Source organism: Urocitellus parryii, chromosome 5 (assembly GCF_045843805.1).
Source record: "Urocitellus parryii isolate mUroPar1 chromosome 5, mUroPar1.hap1, whole genome shotgun sequence".
In the NCBI taxonomy this organism is placed as follows: Eukaryota; Metazoa; Chordata; class Mammalia; order Rodentia; family Sciuridae; genus Urocitellus; species Urocitellus parryii.
The window spans coordinates 201,409,891-201,427,787 of NC_135535.1; the positions used below are offsets into that span (position 1 = coordinate 201,409,891).

Genomic DNA, 17,897 nt, shown 5'->3' on the forward strand with positions numbered 1-17,897 from the left:
TAATCTATAAAAATGACCAAACTTTTGATCTTAAGACTAGATTTGAGGTTTATTATAAGGTAAGTTCTTTAGAATATTCCATATGGCTTAAAAAGAATGTGAGTTTTAAAATCACTGGACACAGGCCAGGCATGGTGTCACATGTGTGTAATCCCAGCAACTTGAGAGGCTGAGGGAGGACGATCACAAAGTCAAGGCTGCCTTGGCAACTTAGTGAGGCCCTAAGCAACTTAGTGTGACTCTGTCTCAAAATAAAAAATAAAAAGGACTGGGGATGTAAATCAGTGGTAAAGCACTCCTCGGTTGAAACCCCAATACCAAAAAATAATTTTAAAAAATAATTGAACACAAAGTGTTATATATCCGTTAGACCAATCTTGTTAATTGTGCTATTCAAATCATATATATTTCTAGTTTTTCTGTTCATTCTTAATTTATCAATTACAGAAATCTGTATTAAAACTTTGCACTAGTGTGTAAGCTGGTAGTTCCATGGTATTTATAATTTTGTACATTTTATGAGACATAAACAATGTTAAGAATTATCATACTTCTTGTTATACCTTTTATAATCTTTATAATTAAGCTATGACCACCTCTGTCTCTAATACTACTTTTTACAATAAAGACCATCCAACATTAATATTGGCACAAACTTTCTATTGGTTATTATTTTCCTCATATCTTTTTCTGTTTATTGTACCCTATATTTTATGTATATATTTTTAAAAATCTTTATCTAAGAGGCTAATTGCAATTATGTTTCTTGTCATTACTGAAACATTAGAAGTTTTTTATTTATATCATTTTATACTCTTCTTTCTCCTTTCTTGTACTGTTTTCATGTGTGATTCTTTTTTCATGTTTTTTGTTGTTGTTGGAGAGTTCTATAAATCCTATTTTAATGCACGTAAAATCTGAATTAATATTTTTTTCTCCCTTCTAACAAATGTAAGGAAGTTAAATGTTTTAGCTCTGATCAGTGCGTTCTACCTTTCTAGTTTAGTCTGATGTTTTAATTCTAGCCTGATGCTTCCCATTCATCCCAACAAAACCACCAGCCTGCACATAGTCTAACTTACATATATGCACTATCTTTACTTCCCAGTCTTTTCTCTATCTCATTCTTTCCACTTCCTGCCTAAAATATATCCTTTAAGTTTCCTTAAAAAAAATTTTTTTTGGTGGTAAATGTTCTATGCTTTTAAATGTCCTAAATTTTCTTCCCTTGATTTCATTCTTGAAAGGTAGCTCTATTCAATGCAGAAATCTAATTCAACAGTTTTTCTCTTTGAACTTTGAAGATAGCATTTGTATTTGTTAGTTTTCTGTTACTGTGATAAAATAACTAAGATAAACAACTCAAAAGGAGGAAAGAGTTATTTGGGCATATAGTTTCAGAGATTCCAGCCCATGGTTACTTGGCCCAGTGGCTTTTAGTGAGTAGTCCATCGTGGTGGAGACACATGGCAGAGAAAAGCTGCTTGCCTCATGGTGGCCAGGAAGAAGAAAAAGGGGGTTGGGGTGGAGAGAAAGGAGCCAGGGTCCTGACACCCCTTGTGAGGTCATACCTGCAGCCACCCACTTCCTCTGGTCGGCCCCGTCTCCTGAAGTTTCCACCAACTCCCAGTTGCACCACCAGCTGGGGACCAAGCCTTCAGCACATGAGCATTTAGGGACATTTAAGATCCAAACTATACATTGTGTTACTGCCTTTTAGCTGGGCTGTGGGGGCTGTTTTGAAGTCAGCTGTAAGTCTTAGTGCTACTCCTTTGCAGATATTCTTTTCTTCCTTTCGGGATGGTTTTAATATCTTGCTTTTTCTTTTATGTCATGAAGTTTTCTTATTATGCTTCTAGGCCTGGATTTTCTTTAATGTAACTTGCTTGGGATTTATTAGGCTTTATAAATTTCAGGTTTGTGTCTTTTAACATTCTGAGATCTTCTCAACCATCACCTATTTGAATGTGGCCTCTTCTCCATTCTATCACTTTCTAACATAGACTCCCATTAGACATTTGTTAGACCTTCTTGTTACATTATTCATGTCACTGAACCTTTCCTTATTTTTCATTTTTTTCTCTTATTTTTTGTATTGAATTCTGAACAAAATTTGAATGTATCTTTTTAAAAAATGTTTTAAATTAGTTAATGAAAGTAAAATACATTTATGCACTTTGATATATCATACATAGATGGGATATAATTTCTCATTTTTCTGAGTGTACATGTTGCAGAATCATATTGATCATGTGGTCACATATATTCATACAGTAATAATGTCTGTTTCATTCTATTTTCTTTCCTATCCCTACATCCCCTCCCCTTCCCTCCCATCACTTCCCTCTATCTAATCTAAGGTGACACTATTCTTCTATAGTGCCCCCCCATCTTATTGTGAATTAGCATCTGCATATTAGAGAAAACATGTAGTCTTTGGTTTTGTGGGACTGGCTTATTTCACTTAGCATGATATTCTCCAACTCCAGTCATTTTACTGTGAAATGCCACAATTTCACTCTTCTTTAAAGCTGAGTAATATGCCATGGAGTATGTATACCACATTTCCTTTATCCATTCATCTATTGAGGGACACCTAGGTTGGTTCCATAGGCTAGCTATTGTGAATTAAGCTGCTATAAACATTGATATGGCTCCATTTCTATAGCATGATGATTTTAAGTCCTTTGGGTATAAACCAAGGAGTGGGATAGCTGGGTCAAATGGTGGTTGCAGTCCCACCAGCAATGTATGAGTGTACCTTTCCCCCCACATCCTCGCCAACATTTATTGTTGCCTATATTCTTGATGATTGCCATTCTGACAGGAGTGAGATGAACTCTTAGAGTAGTTCTGATTTGCATTTCTGTCATTGCTAGAGATGTTGAACACTTTTTCATATATTTGTTGATCAATTGTATTTCTTCTTCTGTGAAGTGTCTGTTCAGTTCCTTGGCCCATTTATTGATTGAATGTATCTTACCATTTACTTATTCTTTATCCAACGTTTTCTCAGGTGTTATTTATCCCGTCTATTGAGTTTTATAATTTAATCATTGTATTTTTTCTTTTATCAAAATTCTACTTGGTCTTTAAAAGATCTACTGTAGTATTCCTTTATAATGCTAGTCTTCTATTCTTACTTTCAAGATTCTCCATACTTTCTTGAATATCACAAATAGCTATGTGCATTGTAATTATAGTATTATGACTAGAACTGTCCTGTATTCTCATGATGACCTGAAATCTTTTCGTTTTGAGTTTTCTTACTCTGGGCTTTTAATTTCCTCTAGAACTCTCTTTTGGGGGAATATCTGGGTGTCTGGATTGAAGCTGAATTCCTCTAAGAGGACTTTCGCCAATTGCCCGAGAGCTCTTACCTCAGGGCCACTCAAAATTAGTTTTCCACTTAAGGATTTTGGAAGATTATCTCAGAAGCATGAATTGGACACAGAAGCCCTGTGACAGTTGGCTCATCGTTACGGAGTCTCTCCACATAGCATTAAGACGGGAGGGGGACAGGTTCCCCTGAGGTTTCCTTCTGAAGGGCAGCCTCTTGTCTTACTTCCTCTGAAGCAGGTGGTCTGAGATTTATCTGAAGTCTTCTGCTATATTCTCCATCTGTGCTATTTTGAATGGGCCTGATACCTTGTCCCTCCACACACACACACACTCACTGCGTGTCACCAAGATGCCACAGTGGAGCTCCAGGTCAGCAAGTCCCTCCCCACAGAGTCCAGCCTGGTCCAGCCTGGCCATACTCCTCCCTTGTACCTTGTTCCCTTCATTTTGGGGAACCTGGCTTTCATTAATTCTTCTCTCTTTCAAGGCAGTGATATGTATGAAAGGTTTTTTTGGGGGTTTTATATTTCATCCAGAATTTAATTATTTCAAACAAGGTGTCTAGTCTGCCACGCTGCTGCAAATAGAAGTCCTGGGTTTGGGAATTTTGTGATATTTCTGTGTTGCAAAGTGGGACTAACTTGGACTTAGAAATAGAATCCAGCATTTACACTCAGTATTTCTAGATAACCGTCTCCTCAGCTTTACAGATATAACACCTTGCATTTGTATGTTGAATTTCTGTTTACAAATCACTTTCACAAATGTCGAGTCTTTGGAGAACTGGCTGACATGGATCTTGTTATCCCCATTCAGAGACTAGACAGGATTGATGCCGGAGACCTCACTGTGATTTAGAACCCAAGTCTTCAGGCACCTTCGAGAGTTCTTTTCTTGCGACAGTGCTGACTTGGATTAAATGATTTAAGAGAAGCCAGCAAGTGGACTTCAATTTGCTGCCCAGAGCAGGTCATTGCTGTGATAACTATCTTAAGAGAGATTCTGAGCCTGAAGCTGGCTTTCTGAATAAAGTCTCTTGATCAATTAGTAGTGTCTGTGAAGGTCACGGAGATGAAACTTAAAATACTTGCTTTCCCAAATGGTCCCCCAGACTTCACACACACAGAAACACACACACACACACACACACACACACACACATACACACGCATCTCATATAAACATAAATCTATTGAATGTGGATGGTGTAGGCAATAGATGGAGACATCCTTTTTATATGTCAAATAATTGAGGCGCCTTGTCTGTTTATGGTCAGTTTCCTGGGGTGTGCAAGAGGAGCGTAGATGATCTTTAGTCCTGGGAAGGTTGTTTTCAGAAAAACACAAAATGGGGAAGTTTGGGGTGCTGCCTCATCAACTAGATAGTCCCCTGGGGCTCCTGAGACTGGATTGTCCTGCAGTTTTCTTCAGTAACCAAAGCAGAGGCCTAGCCTAGCTCAGGACAGCAGCTGCAAGCCCAGTTGCTCCCCCCTTTTCCAGTACACAATACTTAGAGAAGGTTGGATTGGGCTGTACAGTTGGCACCTGTCTTGGACTGTGCCTGTCAGTCAAACACCCCAAGGACAGCAGATCTCCTTAAGTCTCTTTCCTGTGTAGACTGAGAGCACCAACCATGGCTGCTGGGGGTGGGTTTAAGAGTTGTAGTTCCCTACAAATCATACAGAGCAGGTGCTAGAGCATCTCATAAAAGACGGGAGGAGTGCAGGCCACTTCTTTAGAAGACAGCAGGCAGTGCCAGTCATTCGGACCCCGGGGCTTCTCCAGGAGAGACTGATCCGATGAGCACTTTGGGCAAGTCAATGGCTACTGACTTTTTGGTGTTTTCTCAAACAGGGACATTATTATTCAGATCTCACCACCTCATTTATGTTATGCTGAAGCCTTTGGAGATACAATGAGTTATTTTTTATTAAAATAGTATCATCATACTCCTTCCCAGGCTCTGACCAATTCCTCTCAAGGCATTAGGGAAAAGGTATTTCTTTCTTTTGAGGGGTTATTCTTTTTTTCTTTTTTCACTTTTAGAAATGTATTTGATTATAAATTCATTATTACAGAACACCAATCAAAACAAAAAGCTTGAGTGACAGTATTAAATAAAAAAAAATTCAACTCTATATAATCTACAGGTGACTCTAAATCGAAGCACACACGTGGACTGAAAGCAAAAGGGTATAAGAATGTCACCTACAGAAGTCTTTCTTACATTTATGTTTCAGATCGTCGCCACTCATCATCCATGCTGGAAAAGGGAAAAGTGATCCCAAGCATTTCGACTTCCTGTAGATTAGGCTGTCAGATGGGCAAAACCACTTCCCGTCCTCAGGACTCTTTATAGCTCTTGCCAGGAACATTTGAGTCCTGATAAGCATTTTCCATCAAACAGTGTGATGTGGAAGGGGGAAGCCATGGTGGCTTCTGTTGTTTATAAGCGTTGCAGGAAAGCTGACTCCAGTATCCAGTGGCTTTACCAATGTTCACTGAGTGGCCAGCCTCCAGGTACATGATGTAGTGACCCCTTGTGGTTCAGACTCTCATTTTGCAGAGAAAACTAAAACCCAGAGAAGAAAAGAAACTTGTCCAAAATCCTATATTCTATGAAGGACAGAGCTTAGATAGGAACCCAAGTCTTCATCTCCACCACCACACTCCTTATGGGGTATAGACAGCTAGGTTGCTGCCCGCATCCTTGGCTTGAGATGGTCCTGGGGAGCTTCATTTGCATCCTGTGAAAAACATTCTCCAACATCAAGATTCACTCAGTTCCCTAGTGTTGTTCTTCTCCTTCTTGGAGAAGGAGATACTAATTCTCTGAGTATAAGAGATGGAAAATGCACATAGATTGCATCATCAGAGCACAATTCTGTCTTTGGTGCCCCAAATGATACATTTGTTTGGGAAATTTATTATAATTAGCAAAAGTGAAAAGTGTTAAAAGCAAGGTCTGTCTCCCTGATTCTTATCTTATTTGTTTTTTAAAGATTTTTCTTTTTCGATGCCAATTTTCTTATTTCTCGTGATCATTAGGGTAAAGATTTTCTACTTGATTTAAAAGTCAACAGGAGGAAGGGAAAAAAAAACACATCATTACACCTAAGCTGAACCAATAAACAGACCTCTCTTTGCAAGAGGAGAGTTGCAAATCTGTGATAATTCATCTTCATGGTTGCACGAAAGAATTGGTGATTGCTTCTCAGTGTCACCAGGGAGGCAGGTAACCCTGGTCACGGGATGCTCTGGCCATCACCCCCTGGACCAGCTCTGTTGGTTGTGATACTCTGCTTGTCTGGTCTCATTGGCAATAGCAAGTGAGCATCTTCAATGCCAGGAACAGGGAGGGAAGCCATCCCCTTTCCCTTTCTCCCTGCTTGAGACCAACTTTGCTTTTCCCAGCAGATCCACATATAAATATTCTTAATCAGCTCCCACAGCCAGGAAAACCTTCCACAAGCTCTGAAAGCAAGGGGCGTGTCCTCTTTCCACAGATCTTGTGCCTGCTTCCTGTTATTAGTTAAGGGGCATGTGTGCCCACCTCACATGGTGTCAGACTAGAGCGCCAAGGAATGAATTTGCAACCTAGAACAGGCAGATTCTTGGTATCCTCTCACCCCTCTGGCTTGGTAGGTTTCTGCTTATATTTCTGTTGTTGGCAACTTTAGCAAGAAATGAATACATTTATCTGACCTTATAATATTCACTTTGAAAACATTCAGTGCCCTGTGTCTCCAGATACCTGCTTGGGTCTTTACTGAGCAGGAAGTTAGGCTTGTGTTTCGGAAGAGGGACAGAATCTCACACAGAATTGTTCCAGGCTAGGATAAAAGGCTTCACAGTCCCCAGGTGTCTCGATTGGGTGGGTTCTAGGATAAGAAAATAGGGTGTTGCATGTTAGAGGTGGAGAATGTGTTTTTGATGGCCTTCCTGTTTTCTTGTCCCAGTTGAATTTGAATCTGAGCCTTGGTGGTGGAGAGTGCCAGGATTTCAGAGAGGGGAGGCTCAGAGGAGATTGCATCGTGGTCCCAAGCCCCTTGTCTCATGGCAGGGATCATATTAATTAGGTATGGCTGGTAGATGCTAATTCAGACTGGGGTGGCAGACAAGCAAAAGACCAGAGCTTCCTTTTTTCCTGCTGGAACCATGGAAGGTGCTCAAGAGAAGAAAAAGAAGGTTCCTGCTGGGCCAGAAACTCTTAAGAAAAAGCAAAGGCATTATGCAGAGCTGAAGGTAAAGCGCCTGAGGAAGAAGTTTGCCCAAGAGATGCTTCAAAGGGCAAGGAGGAAGCTAATGTATGTAAAAGCCAAGCATTACCACAAGGAATATAGGCAAAAGTACAAAACAGAGATTCGGATGGCTAGAATGGCAAGAAAAGCCAGCAACTTCTATGTACCTGCAGAACCCAAATTGGCATTTGTTGTCAGGATCAGAGGTATCAATAGTGTGAGCCCAAAGGTTCGCCTTTGCCAGATCTTCAATGGCACCTTCGTTAAGCTCAACAAGGCTTCAATTAACATGCTGAGGATCCTGGAACCTTACATTGCATGGGGGTACCCAAATCTGAAATCAGTGAATGAACTAATAATCTACAAGCATGGATATGGCAAAATCAATAAGAAACGAATTGCCTTGACAGATAACGCTTTGATTGCTCGATCTCTTGGTAAATATGGCATCATCTGCATGGAAGATTTGATTCGTGAGATCTACTCTGTTTGAAAACGCTTCAAAGAAGCAAATAACTTCCTGTGGTCCTTCAAATTATCTTCTCTGAGAGGTGGAATGAAGAAAAAGACCACCCATTTTTGTAGAAGGTGGAGATGCTGGCAACAGGGAAGACCAGATCAACAGGCTTATTAGAAGGATGAACTAAGGTATCTACCATGGTATTTTTGTAATCTGGTCAGTTAATAAAACAGTACCTGCTCTCAAAAAAAAAAAAAAAAAGAAAGAAAGAAAGAAAAAAGAAAAAAAAAAAAAAGACCAGAGCTTCCCATAGCTCAAATGTGCTTCCCTGGCAGAAGGAGTCAACTGTGGATGATATTATGAATGTTCAATAACTGTATAAATGTCAGCAAGAAAGTGACAAGCATAAGGTTTAGCATGAAATTGGAGCTTCATCCTGTCACCTAGAAAAATAAGGGCACAGAGCAGTGCTTTGGAAATATTGTCCAAAGGCCCAAGAGCATGTGTTGAAGAAGACTGGCTGCTTCCAGATGCCCACGGGCTCCCAGCCATTGCATTCAGCCATTAAGCAAGGCTGGAATCTCCTCCTCTTCAGGGAGGCAGAGACTTCCAGGATGTGGAGGGGCCGTGGTGTTCATGCAAGCCCCCACCATGCCCGAGAGAACGTATTAGACCTGAGCTCCAAAACATATGAGTGAAAATGGTACCAGAGCTGGCCAGCTGAGAGTCCCCAGGGTAGCAGGGGTCAGGAGGAGCTGGGATGGTCTCTCTCCACAGGCCAAGCACCCCTCCCCTGCTTCATCCCCTGAAGGTATCCAGAAGTGGTAATTGGTTGCTTGAGTTGATGAACTCTTCTGCCTTAAAGTCTCCAGGTCAATTTTTTATGGGGACACAGACAAATTCGTGTTCAGATCCACTCTGTGTTCATTGACTTTTTAAAAAATCTGTTTGTTTTCTTGACAGATGCCAATTTGGCAACCCCACAGCTGCTTCTTCTCTTGAAGATTCCAATCTTGCAGACTTTAATCTATAACCCAGCAAAGCCCTGGGCTTTTCTACTCCCCACACTTAGTGTACCTAGGTAGATAGACTTGCTAATCCATCTGATTTGAATAAAGTCTATTATTCCTCCTGTGAGAGCTCAAGATGGGGCCAGTACCAACCAGAGCCAACTGTGTACCCTTCCTCTTCCACTCTGACACCTCCTGGGAGAATGTGGGTAAAGAGAAGGAAGGAAGCAAAGTACATGTGGATGGGAATTCAGAAGCCATTGTGCCTGCCAAGATGGTGCCAGATGGGGCCACACCACATAAATCACTTCATACGCTTCCGCCCCAGAAGCCTTCTAGAACAGGGCTGGGCAGTGCAGTGCCTCATAGCTCTTTCTAAGCACAGTCCTCAATGTTTGTTGGCACCACTTTGCTGACTGAGTGCTGGCCACTGTTCAGAAGAGCTTTGGTGCACGTGGTCACCAATACCTCCTTCATTTTCTTTTGCTTCATTTTTATACCCAGGATAAACCTAATTTAGCTTCTATTTCAAAAAAGTGCACATGATCAAAGTGTAAGGATGTATGAAAATGTCACAAAGAAGCCAGTTATTTTATACAATTAATATGTGCTAATAATTATAATTAAAAATTACAGCTGTAGAGGTGTCAACACAATGAAATGGTAAAAAAACAAATAATTAAACCAACCAAAAGGGGCAGGGAAAAGCTGCACTGTGACCTTATTACTTCTGGGACTGAAGAAGTTCTGCTTTGGCGTGAGCTTATATTTATATCCAAGGTGTCGTTTGAGATCTGTTATTTTCAGAGATAATTTGGAAAGGCTGCAGGCTGTTCATTATTACGTACTGTAGTCATAAAAACCTTGGCCCTACAACTTAAAATCCTGCCTTTGAACCTAACATTGTACCCTAGGTATTGGCCATATTGCTACTCAATCTCGTATTTCATGGTGGCCTCAGAGTCCATTGGATAGAAACACCACAGCTGGCTTATCTGTGCTTCTGTACCCATCACTTCCAGGTTTCCATGTTTGTAGAGAACTTTGGGCAGAGCACCTTCCAGATTTCCCCCCATAGTGTGCACTGTTACCTCAAGGTAGATCTTAGAGCTCTCTTATACAGATGACAGACGTGTTCTAAGCCAAGTTTTCTTAGACTGCAGTGTGCACACAGATTGCTAATGGATATTGTGCAACGCAGATGTCGTTTGGAGTGAGCCTGAGAGTCTGCATTTTCACCAAGATGCTGCAGGATTCCTGGCTGCGGCCCAGGCTTTGGGCAGTCCTTAAAGTTGTTGGTGTACTGACTCCTTGAAAGAGCTGATTTACCGAGTTGCTATGTGAACTGGTTACCTGTGAGCTCTTTCCTCTCAGGAAGATTTTCTAATCAAGGGGCAAGTTTGGGGTAGTCTGGTGTCCAGAGAAGCCAAGAAGCTGCAGCAGTTGGCTTCGGTGGAAGCTTCTAGGCTCAGTCATGACTGCTATCAGAGTCACTTGGGAAGCTGCACGCTCCTGCACACACCTGCATTCACACATGCACAACAGGGGCCACTCAGAACCACTACAGACAGAACATCTCACAGTGGCACCTGGCTACCAGTGGATGGTAAAGGTATTGAAGGTGACACCATGTGCAGCCAGGGTTGAGGACCACTGTTCTAAGTCTTCAGAAACCCACCTGAAATGGCACTGAGCTCCAGCTGTGTTTTTTTTTTTCCAGCTGTTCTTTTTCTTAGTTTTTAACTGACACATAGTATTTGTCAAGATTTATGGGGTAGAATATGATAATTGGATATTTGTATATAATATGTGATGATAAGATCAGGAGAATTAGCATTTCATTTCCTCAAACATTTCTTGTTTTTTTTGGGAAACTTTAGACACCTCTGGCTATTTTGAAATATAAAATTGTTGTGGACTGTTGTTACCCTACTGTGCTGTAGAACATTAGAACTAATTCCTCCTATCTAACTGTATTTTGGTGCCCAGTATCCAAGCTCTCTGCCTCCTCCCCCCTGCCCTCCCTAGCCTCTCTAATCTGTGAGATCAACTTCATAGCTTCCACATGTGGGGAGGACATGTGGTGTCTCTTTCTGTCCCCGGCCCATTGCATTTAACACCATGTCCATCCATGTCCTTTCATCCACATTTCTGCAAATGACTAGATGGCAATCTCAGGCTATCCCCAACCTTCATGCTTTTGACAATGGATTTGGCATAGCCAAGAAACACTGGCTGTTATTTCTATGAGAAAACAAGATCTGTCTCACTGGCTTCTCCATCAAGCTCTGCTCCTCCATAGCATTCCAAGTTCCATCTTCATGAACACCACCACTGCACACTGTCTCCCTAACCAAAAATCTGGGCCTCACCTCTGTCCCGACTCTCCCTTACCCTTCAAATCTAAGCAGTCCTCCAAGTCTTTTGTTCTTTATGCACTTTCTCTTCTTATAGAGTGTAACACTTTATTTTAGAATTATCCATCAGGATGACCACTGTCCTTCCACCATAACCTGAGCCCTTGGAGGGCAGAGAACATCTCTTGCTTCTTTTCATCTCTCCCACCCAGCACAGTGCCTCCCCGGCACACACTGGATACCCACTAAACCATTGTCCAGTGAGTGAATAAATTGTAGCAGGTGCTCACCTGCAGGCCTAGAAGTCCAGCCTCGTGGTTGGAAGTCTGTTCCAGTGTCACAGCAGGAGTGTGAGCTGCCTAGAGGCTGCCACCATGGCTTGGCCCTGGGATGTCAGGATGGCAGACAGGATGCCCAGAAGAACTTGCCACTCTCCACCTACTGGAGTAACACCTGTTGTTTTTCTTTGGCAGTTGCCTTCTCGGGCCTTGGTTTCACGACATTCTACCTGGCGGGCAAGCTGCACTGCTTCACCGAGAGTGGGCGGGGGAAGAGCTGGAGGCTCTGTGCCGCCATCTTGCCCCTGTACTGTGCCATGATGATCGCGCTGTCCCGCATGTGTGACTACAAGCATCACTGGCAAGGTGAGTCCCTGCCCAGGGGCTGCCCATCCTCATGGCAATCCCCTCTTCCTCCTCCTCCTCCATGGATGGGTCTAGAGATTGCACCTAATTGGGGAGGAGGAATAAGTGACCAACATTAGAAACCAGTGTGGGTATGGTTTTGAAGCCAGGGTGCCTGTCAAGTGGGTTCTGACCTCCGTGTTGCTCTTGCTGGGACAGAATTGGAACTCTTCTCTTGCTGTCTGTTCAAAGAGACTTTTCTCAAGTCCTGCCAAGATTTTAGGCATTCAGTGTCATCACCTTAGCCTCAGACTCCAGTGGGACTTCCCTGCTGGGTCACTTGAGTCAGTCCTCAGACTTGGTGCCAAGTGGTTTTCTGGCTCTTTTCCCTTATCAAGTACAGTCTACAAGGATGTATTTCTCACCCTGGATCCGTTCCAAAGAGTGTATCCAGCCCAAGGACAACCCCAGCAGTGTTCTTAGCAGCACTTGCAACGCTGGGGTGAGGTGGCCTCTATGTGTTAGTTCTGGGATGTTTTTAAAATCCAAATCACACAAAACAAGTGAGGGACTTGTTCCTGGAATATAACTAAACCCTGCTGTGTCCCCATGCGGATAAACTATAGCTCACAGTCTGCTTGGAAGACAGCCATCATCTGCCCCAGCAAACAGGGAACAGAGAGATGACTTCTATAGAGGGTGTGGCCTCCAGGGGCAGCAAGATCTAGGGCAGCATTTCCCAGATGCCAGTCCTTAGATCCTCTTGATCCTGAACTAGGAGTTTGACTCTCGGGGTAGGGTGAGGTTCTCTGGGGTGGTGGTCAGGAATCTCCATGGTTATCACGCAAGCCTGTCCTTTCTGTAGTCTGAGAAGCGTTGGTTTAGAGTTCCACTGCCCATGTCACTTAGCAAAGTAAGTGCACCTGCCTTCCCCACCCAGACTGTGGCCCCAACCTCCTCCCTTTCCTTCCTCCTGCTACTGAGTTTTCCCCTCCTCCCTCTTCCCTGCTTCTCAAGCCAGCTGCCTTGTGGGGCCGCCCTCTTCTCTCCCCTCCAGCAGTTGGTTCCTATAGTAGGGGGCCAGTAGAGGCCAGAGATGAGGACAACTGCTGGCTGAGGGCACTTTCTCTCTATCTTCTCTAGGGGCTTGTTCCTCCTCTCAGTGCTGCCTCAGTTTCTCCTACCCGCTCCCAGCTGTAGGTCCACCCTCCTGGATCTCATGCCCTGGGTGTCGTGTGTCTCCAGCAACAGTGTTGACTTGGAGGGTGCAGGGTAAAGGGAAGAGAGGCTGACGCGTGGTTTAGACAGGTGATGCACCAGGCATGAACGAGGTCTGAGGCCCTCTGGGGAGGTGGTCAGGAGGGGACCCCAGGACTCTGGCCTGAGCGTGCCCTCATTATTCATCCAATGACTTGGATGAAGTTCTAGATGATACAAGTCCACATGACAAGAAAGAAGGAAGGAGAGAATCACTGGGCGAACAGCAGTTGGCATACCAACGGTGCCCTGGGAACTGTGGATGTTTCCCACAGAATCATGTTGTCCCTGTGGTTAGGTCATCTGCCTATGAAGAGTAGTATGAGCCAAATAGCCCTCTATAGATCGCTTCTCATGCATCCCTGTGAAGCACATTTTTATGAGCATAGGAACTATAATCCCTGAATATTTCGCAGTGCTGTCTCATGGATTGAATGAAATAATGGAGCCAAAAGTACTTTGTAAATGGAAATGTCCTACATGAATGCAAATTGGTATCACCATTCCTAGCACATTGTTTCTAAGGAGACCGTGTTGTGTTTCCCAAACTGGTTTGGAGCATGATCTGTTTGTGAGCTGTGAATACTGGGTTTTCACTTTTACTCAACCACTTTGGACTTGGGAAATGATTAAGAGTTTAAAAATTGGATAGACTTTTCCTTTATCTTGGAGGTTGTAAGAGCCCTTGTGTAATGACCTTGTACTAAAAATCTAAGACGTGAGGTTGGTCTTTCTTGAACACTCTGTGACCCTAACCTGATCTGTTACTGTTTACTCTGTGGCTGAGCAATGTGGCCACCATGGAAGAATGGGGATCTTGGCTTTAGGGGCTGATGGATTCAAGATGCAGTTGGTGTGCCCAGGGTCTGCTGACAGCTGGGACTTCAAAACAGGTCTGTCCAAGAGGCGCAGAGAGGAAGTTTGGGCAGTGGAGAAACACTGTGACCACTCCAAGGGAAAAGCAAAGCAAGAGAAATAATGTTTAGTGATGCTAAGGGCCATGCTGGTGGAGGAGTAAGGGGGCGCTGTGTGATGGTAGACCTCTGCAGCCAACCTGGACTTGCATGAGTTGGTTCAGGTCAGGGGTTTGTTCCCAGTGCCAGCCCAGCTCTGCCACAGTCTGTTCAGCTTGCTCCCCTGGAGTCATCCAGGGAAAGAACATGCCTTTTCTTGGATCCTCTTATGGACTCTGAGTCAGGCTTACTTTCCCTGAGTCTCATTTATGAGGCCATCACTGTCCACACTGGTTGTAGGGGTGGAGAGGTTGACTGGGCATTTGTCAGTGTCTAGAGACATCCTTATGGTTGTTACAACGTTGGGATGATGCTCCTGGCATCTCATGGGTAGAGGGTTAAAGCTAAGGACTATAATACTAAACATCCTACGAGCCCCTTCTCACAGGCATTACCCAGCCCCCAGGTCAGTTCTGCCAAGATTGAGATCCTGATCCACATCCTGCCAAAGCCCTGTCTTTCTTTCCCTTGTTTCATGGTAAGAAGCAGCGATGTTCTGGGAATGAGAAATGCTATTCATTCAACACTCAGTTATATCTAAATATTTTTTAAGGATTTGGCAAAGATTTTTGTTTCTCATTAAGTTTTTAAGTAGATGCATTTGCTTACAATAAAGCTGTTTTTAAGAGCACACAAAAGTTGAGCACAAACAATAAGATCAAATTCAGCAGTCCACAGTAATGGGGAGTTAGAGACCAAGTCGGTGCTTCCAACAGAAAACTGACCATCAGGGCAATAACCTGACAGGCAGAGGCTCGGGTCCTCACGCTGGGAAAAAAAACAAAGAACTGTTTAGTGTATGAACTGCTTCATGGAGTTTGTAGCTGCACCTTGGCTTCTATTTATTACTCAATAGTTTTCGTAGTTAAGTGGTCTTTACAGATAACCTGCATCCATTTAAATTAAACACATATTTTCTACAATAAAGAGATTATAACACCACAGTGTTTCTTTTGGACAAATCCCTTAATATAGTGATTTTACTGTCAATCTTCTTCAGTCTTTCAAAATATAAAGTATTTTAACTGAAGGTTACAGATAATTTTTAAGTACTACATACATCATGACTATTAAAATTGCTTTTAGTATTTATATCTAATATGCAAAGAAAACTTACTACCAGATTCTTACAGTAGGTATTAATCAGTCTGACATGCTTATTAATTGATCCCAGAAGTAATTAGAGGTCAGCATGATTTTAGTGTCTGTTCTTTGATGTTCCTAAATCTGGAACGCAGTATTTACAGCAGAACAGATAAACCCAAGCTGTGCAGCCACCCAGGCGTCCTGATAGCTTTTCCAATAGCCGTCACAAGCTCAGGTGTAAATCCCCTCTATGTGAATGATCCGATTCTCCATCAGAAGGTGATGGTGGAGGTTGTTGGGTGCTCCTGATAGAGGTCCCCAGTCCCATGGCCAGCAGCTGAGAGCAGCGGAGTGGAAGAGCTCTTAGGGTTCTAAGAATTTCTGCTTGGGAAAAGCCCTGTCTTCATGAGTCTCATCCAGGGAGCTCCCTGTGCTCTCGAAGGAGGAATTCCCTGGGAGGAGATTCCCAGCCACCTTGACCCATCCCATGTCCAATCTGAGTTTTCCTTTAAGAAGCTTTCGACTTCTTTCCTTCTCTCAGTGTAATCTTGCTCGGCCTGACAGCTGCACTCTTCCCTCCCGGGCCTTGGTACCTGTTGCAGAAGCTGTAGTCTGGGGGTGAGCAGGGCTGTCACATGAGAACCCTCAGAGCCACTCTGTCCTGAACGGTGCTGGGCATCCCGCAGTGTGTTCTCCACGTCTCCATTATAAACAGCAGCAGAGGCTCGAACGCCGCTCCATTCCCACTACTGCTAACGCTGGTCCACCCAGGAGCCCTGCAGTTCTCCTGCAGCAGCCGGAAGGCAGCAAGGCTGCGGGGCCACAGTGGGGCTGCACCGGCTGCAGCTGCACCTGGGCCACCCTGCAGGGGAGGGCCTGCGCCCAGGCCTGACCCTTAGCACCCAAGGCACAGTTTAGAGAGGAATCCAGTTTCCTGGGTGGAGAAGGTGTGAACAGCTAGGCCTCCAACTGCTGTGGCCGGAGCCTGATGAGATAAACTACTACTTTTTCTTTCATGGACTGAGCTGCCCCCATGGGCAGGGGCCATCTATTGGGCTGGAAATTTGTATAGAGCCCAGTGGGCATCAGTACTGCCCAAGTCCCTCTCGTCATTGACTTCAGTCATTAATTAATTCATAATCAACATTAATGTTAGGAGGTTTTCTGACTCCATTTCAAGTTTGATTTAAGCAATAGAGCCCAATGTGGAAATACATGTGATTGCTCCATTGCATATTCACATCCAATAAATAGCCCATAATCTCAAATGACTTGCTCTGTTGGTTATCCTGATTATTTTCTGTTATTTCTGTTTTTTTTTTCTCTTCTTTCTTTCTTTTTTTTTTTTTTTCGTGCCCCCTGGCACACTCCAAATACACAAGTCTGCTGTTTTATTAAATGAGGGAAATATAGGGGCACAGGCATAGGGAGGGGCAGGTGTGACTTTTAACAAAACTTGTCCAGACACAGAACCAGCTGGACTGATGCTAACTCTGTGTGGCTGGCCCCGTGTCTGTGATGCACTACTTTCAGGTCCACTGGAAGCAGGGAGTTGACAGGTGTCGCCTCAGAGAGGGGCTCGTCTTGTGTTTCACTGGGTGTTTTAGCTCTAAAACCTGCACCATCCTGGGTGCCTAGCAGCAGAGGAAGAGCAGGTCTCTGGCCAGCGTCTGCTGCTTCTCACACTTGTGCCTGTGGTCTCTGGCCAGGGGACAGTCCTAGATGGCAGTGGCAGGAGACTGGTTTTTGCCTGATTGTGGGACAGGATGATGAGCCCCCCCCCTCCCTGAGAACCTGCCTCTGGATCCAGGATCTCCTTGTGGGATTTGGGTTGGGCAGCACTATTTTCTTGCATCACAGGTCATTGAAGCCATCCTGGGTGCCTAAGTGGAGTTTCATTATCGGAAAGAGGCAATTACTTGTTCCCACTCAGGCCAAGGGCCAGCTGAGGGTGGGAAGCCCCCACGTCCCTCTTAGAGACCCCATATGGGCGTTTTTCAACATGACCGCCCATGCCTTCATCTTGCTTCCCTGACTGGGCTGTGAGAGCGATCTGAAATGAACTTCCATGTAGTGACCAGAATTCAGGAGATTATCAGTCCTGCCAATGCAGGTGTGCGGAGGGGGACACTGGCCACTGTTCTGGACTGATGCGTGTGCCACAGAAGATTGCCAGGTTCAGCATAGCCAGGCAGAGGCTGTTCCCTCTGGAGAAACCCGTGTCAAAGCTTCATGGTGCTCTGTAATGCCCAGGTCTCTCGTGGGTTCTCCTTCCTTCCCCTTTGCCTGTCTTTCTGTCTGTCTCTCACAGCTGAGGGACACACGGCTAGCCAGGCCTCCCTTGGGCCCTCAGAAGCAGTCTCTAAATGAGGTGACTTGAAAAGGGTCTCTCAGAGCTCGTTACTGCCCCCACCAGCCCTGGGTACAGCAGACTCCAGGGGCTCACTCTCTGGCATCCTCAGTCCCCTGTGACTGACCTCACCTCGTTTCTGCCCACAGTCGCTGCCCT

General features: G+C 44.1%; 1 protein-coding gene and 1 pseudogene across 1 annotated transcript in view; both read left to right on the plus strand.

The window, feature by feature from the left end:
* The window catches only part of Plpp4 (phospholipid phosphatase 4), a 55,504-nt gene that overhangs the window by 32,452 nt on the left and 5,155 nt on the right, over positions 1-17,897 (plus strand). The window contains exon 2 of the mRNA XM_026384262.2: positions 11,883-12,053. Within this exon, the coding sequence (XP_026240047.2) occupies positions 11,883-12,053 (171 nt within the window). The remainder of the gene's footprint in view (positions 1-11,882; positions 12,054-17,897) is intronic.
* On the plus strand, positions 7,500-8,288 carry LOC113179582 (large ribosomal subunit protein uL30 pseudogene; annotated as a pseudogene).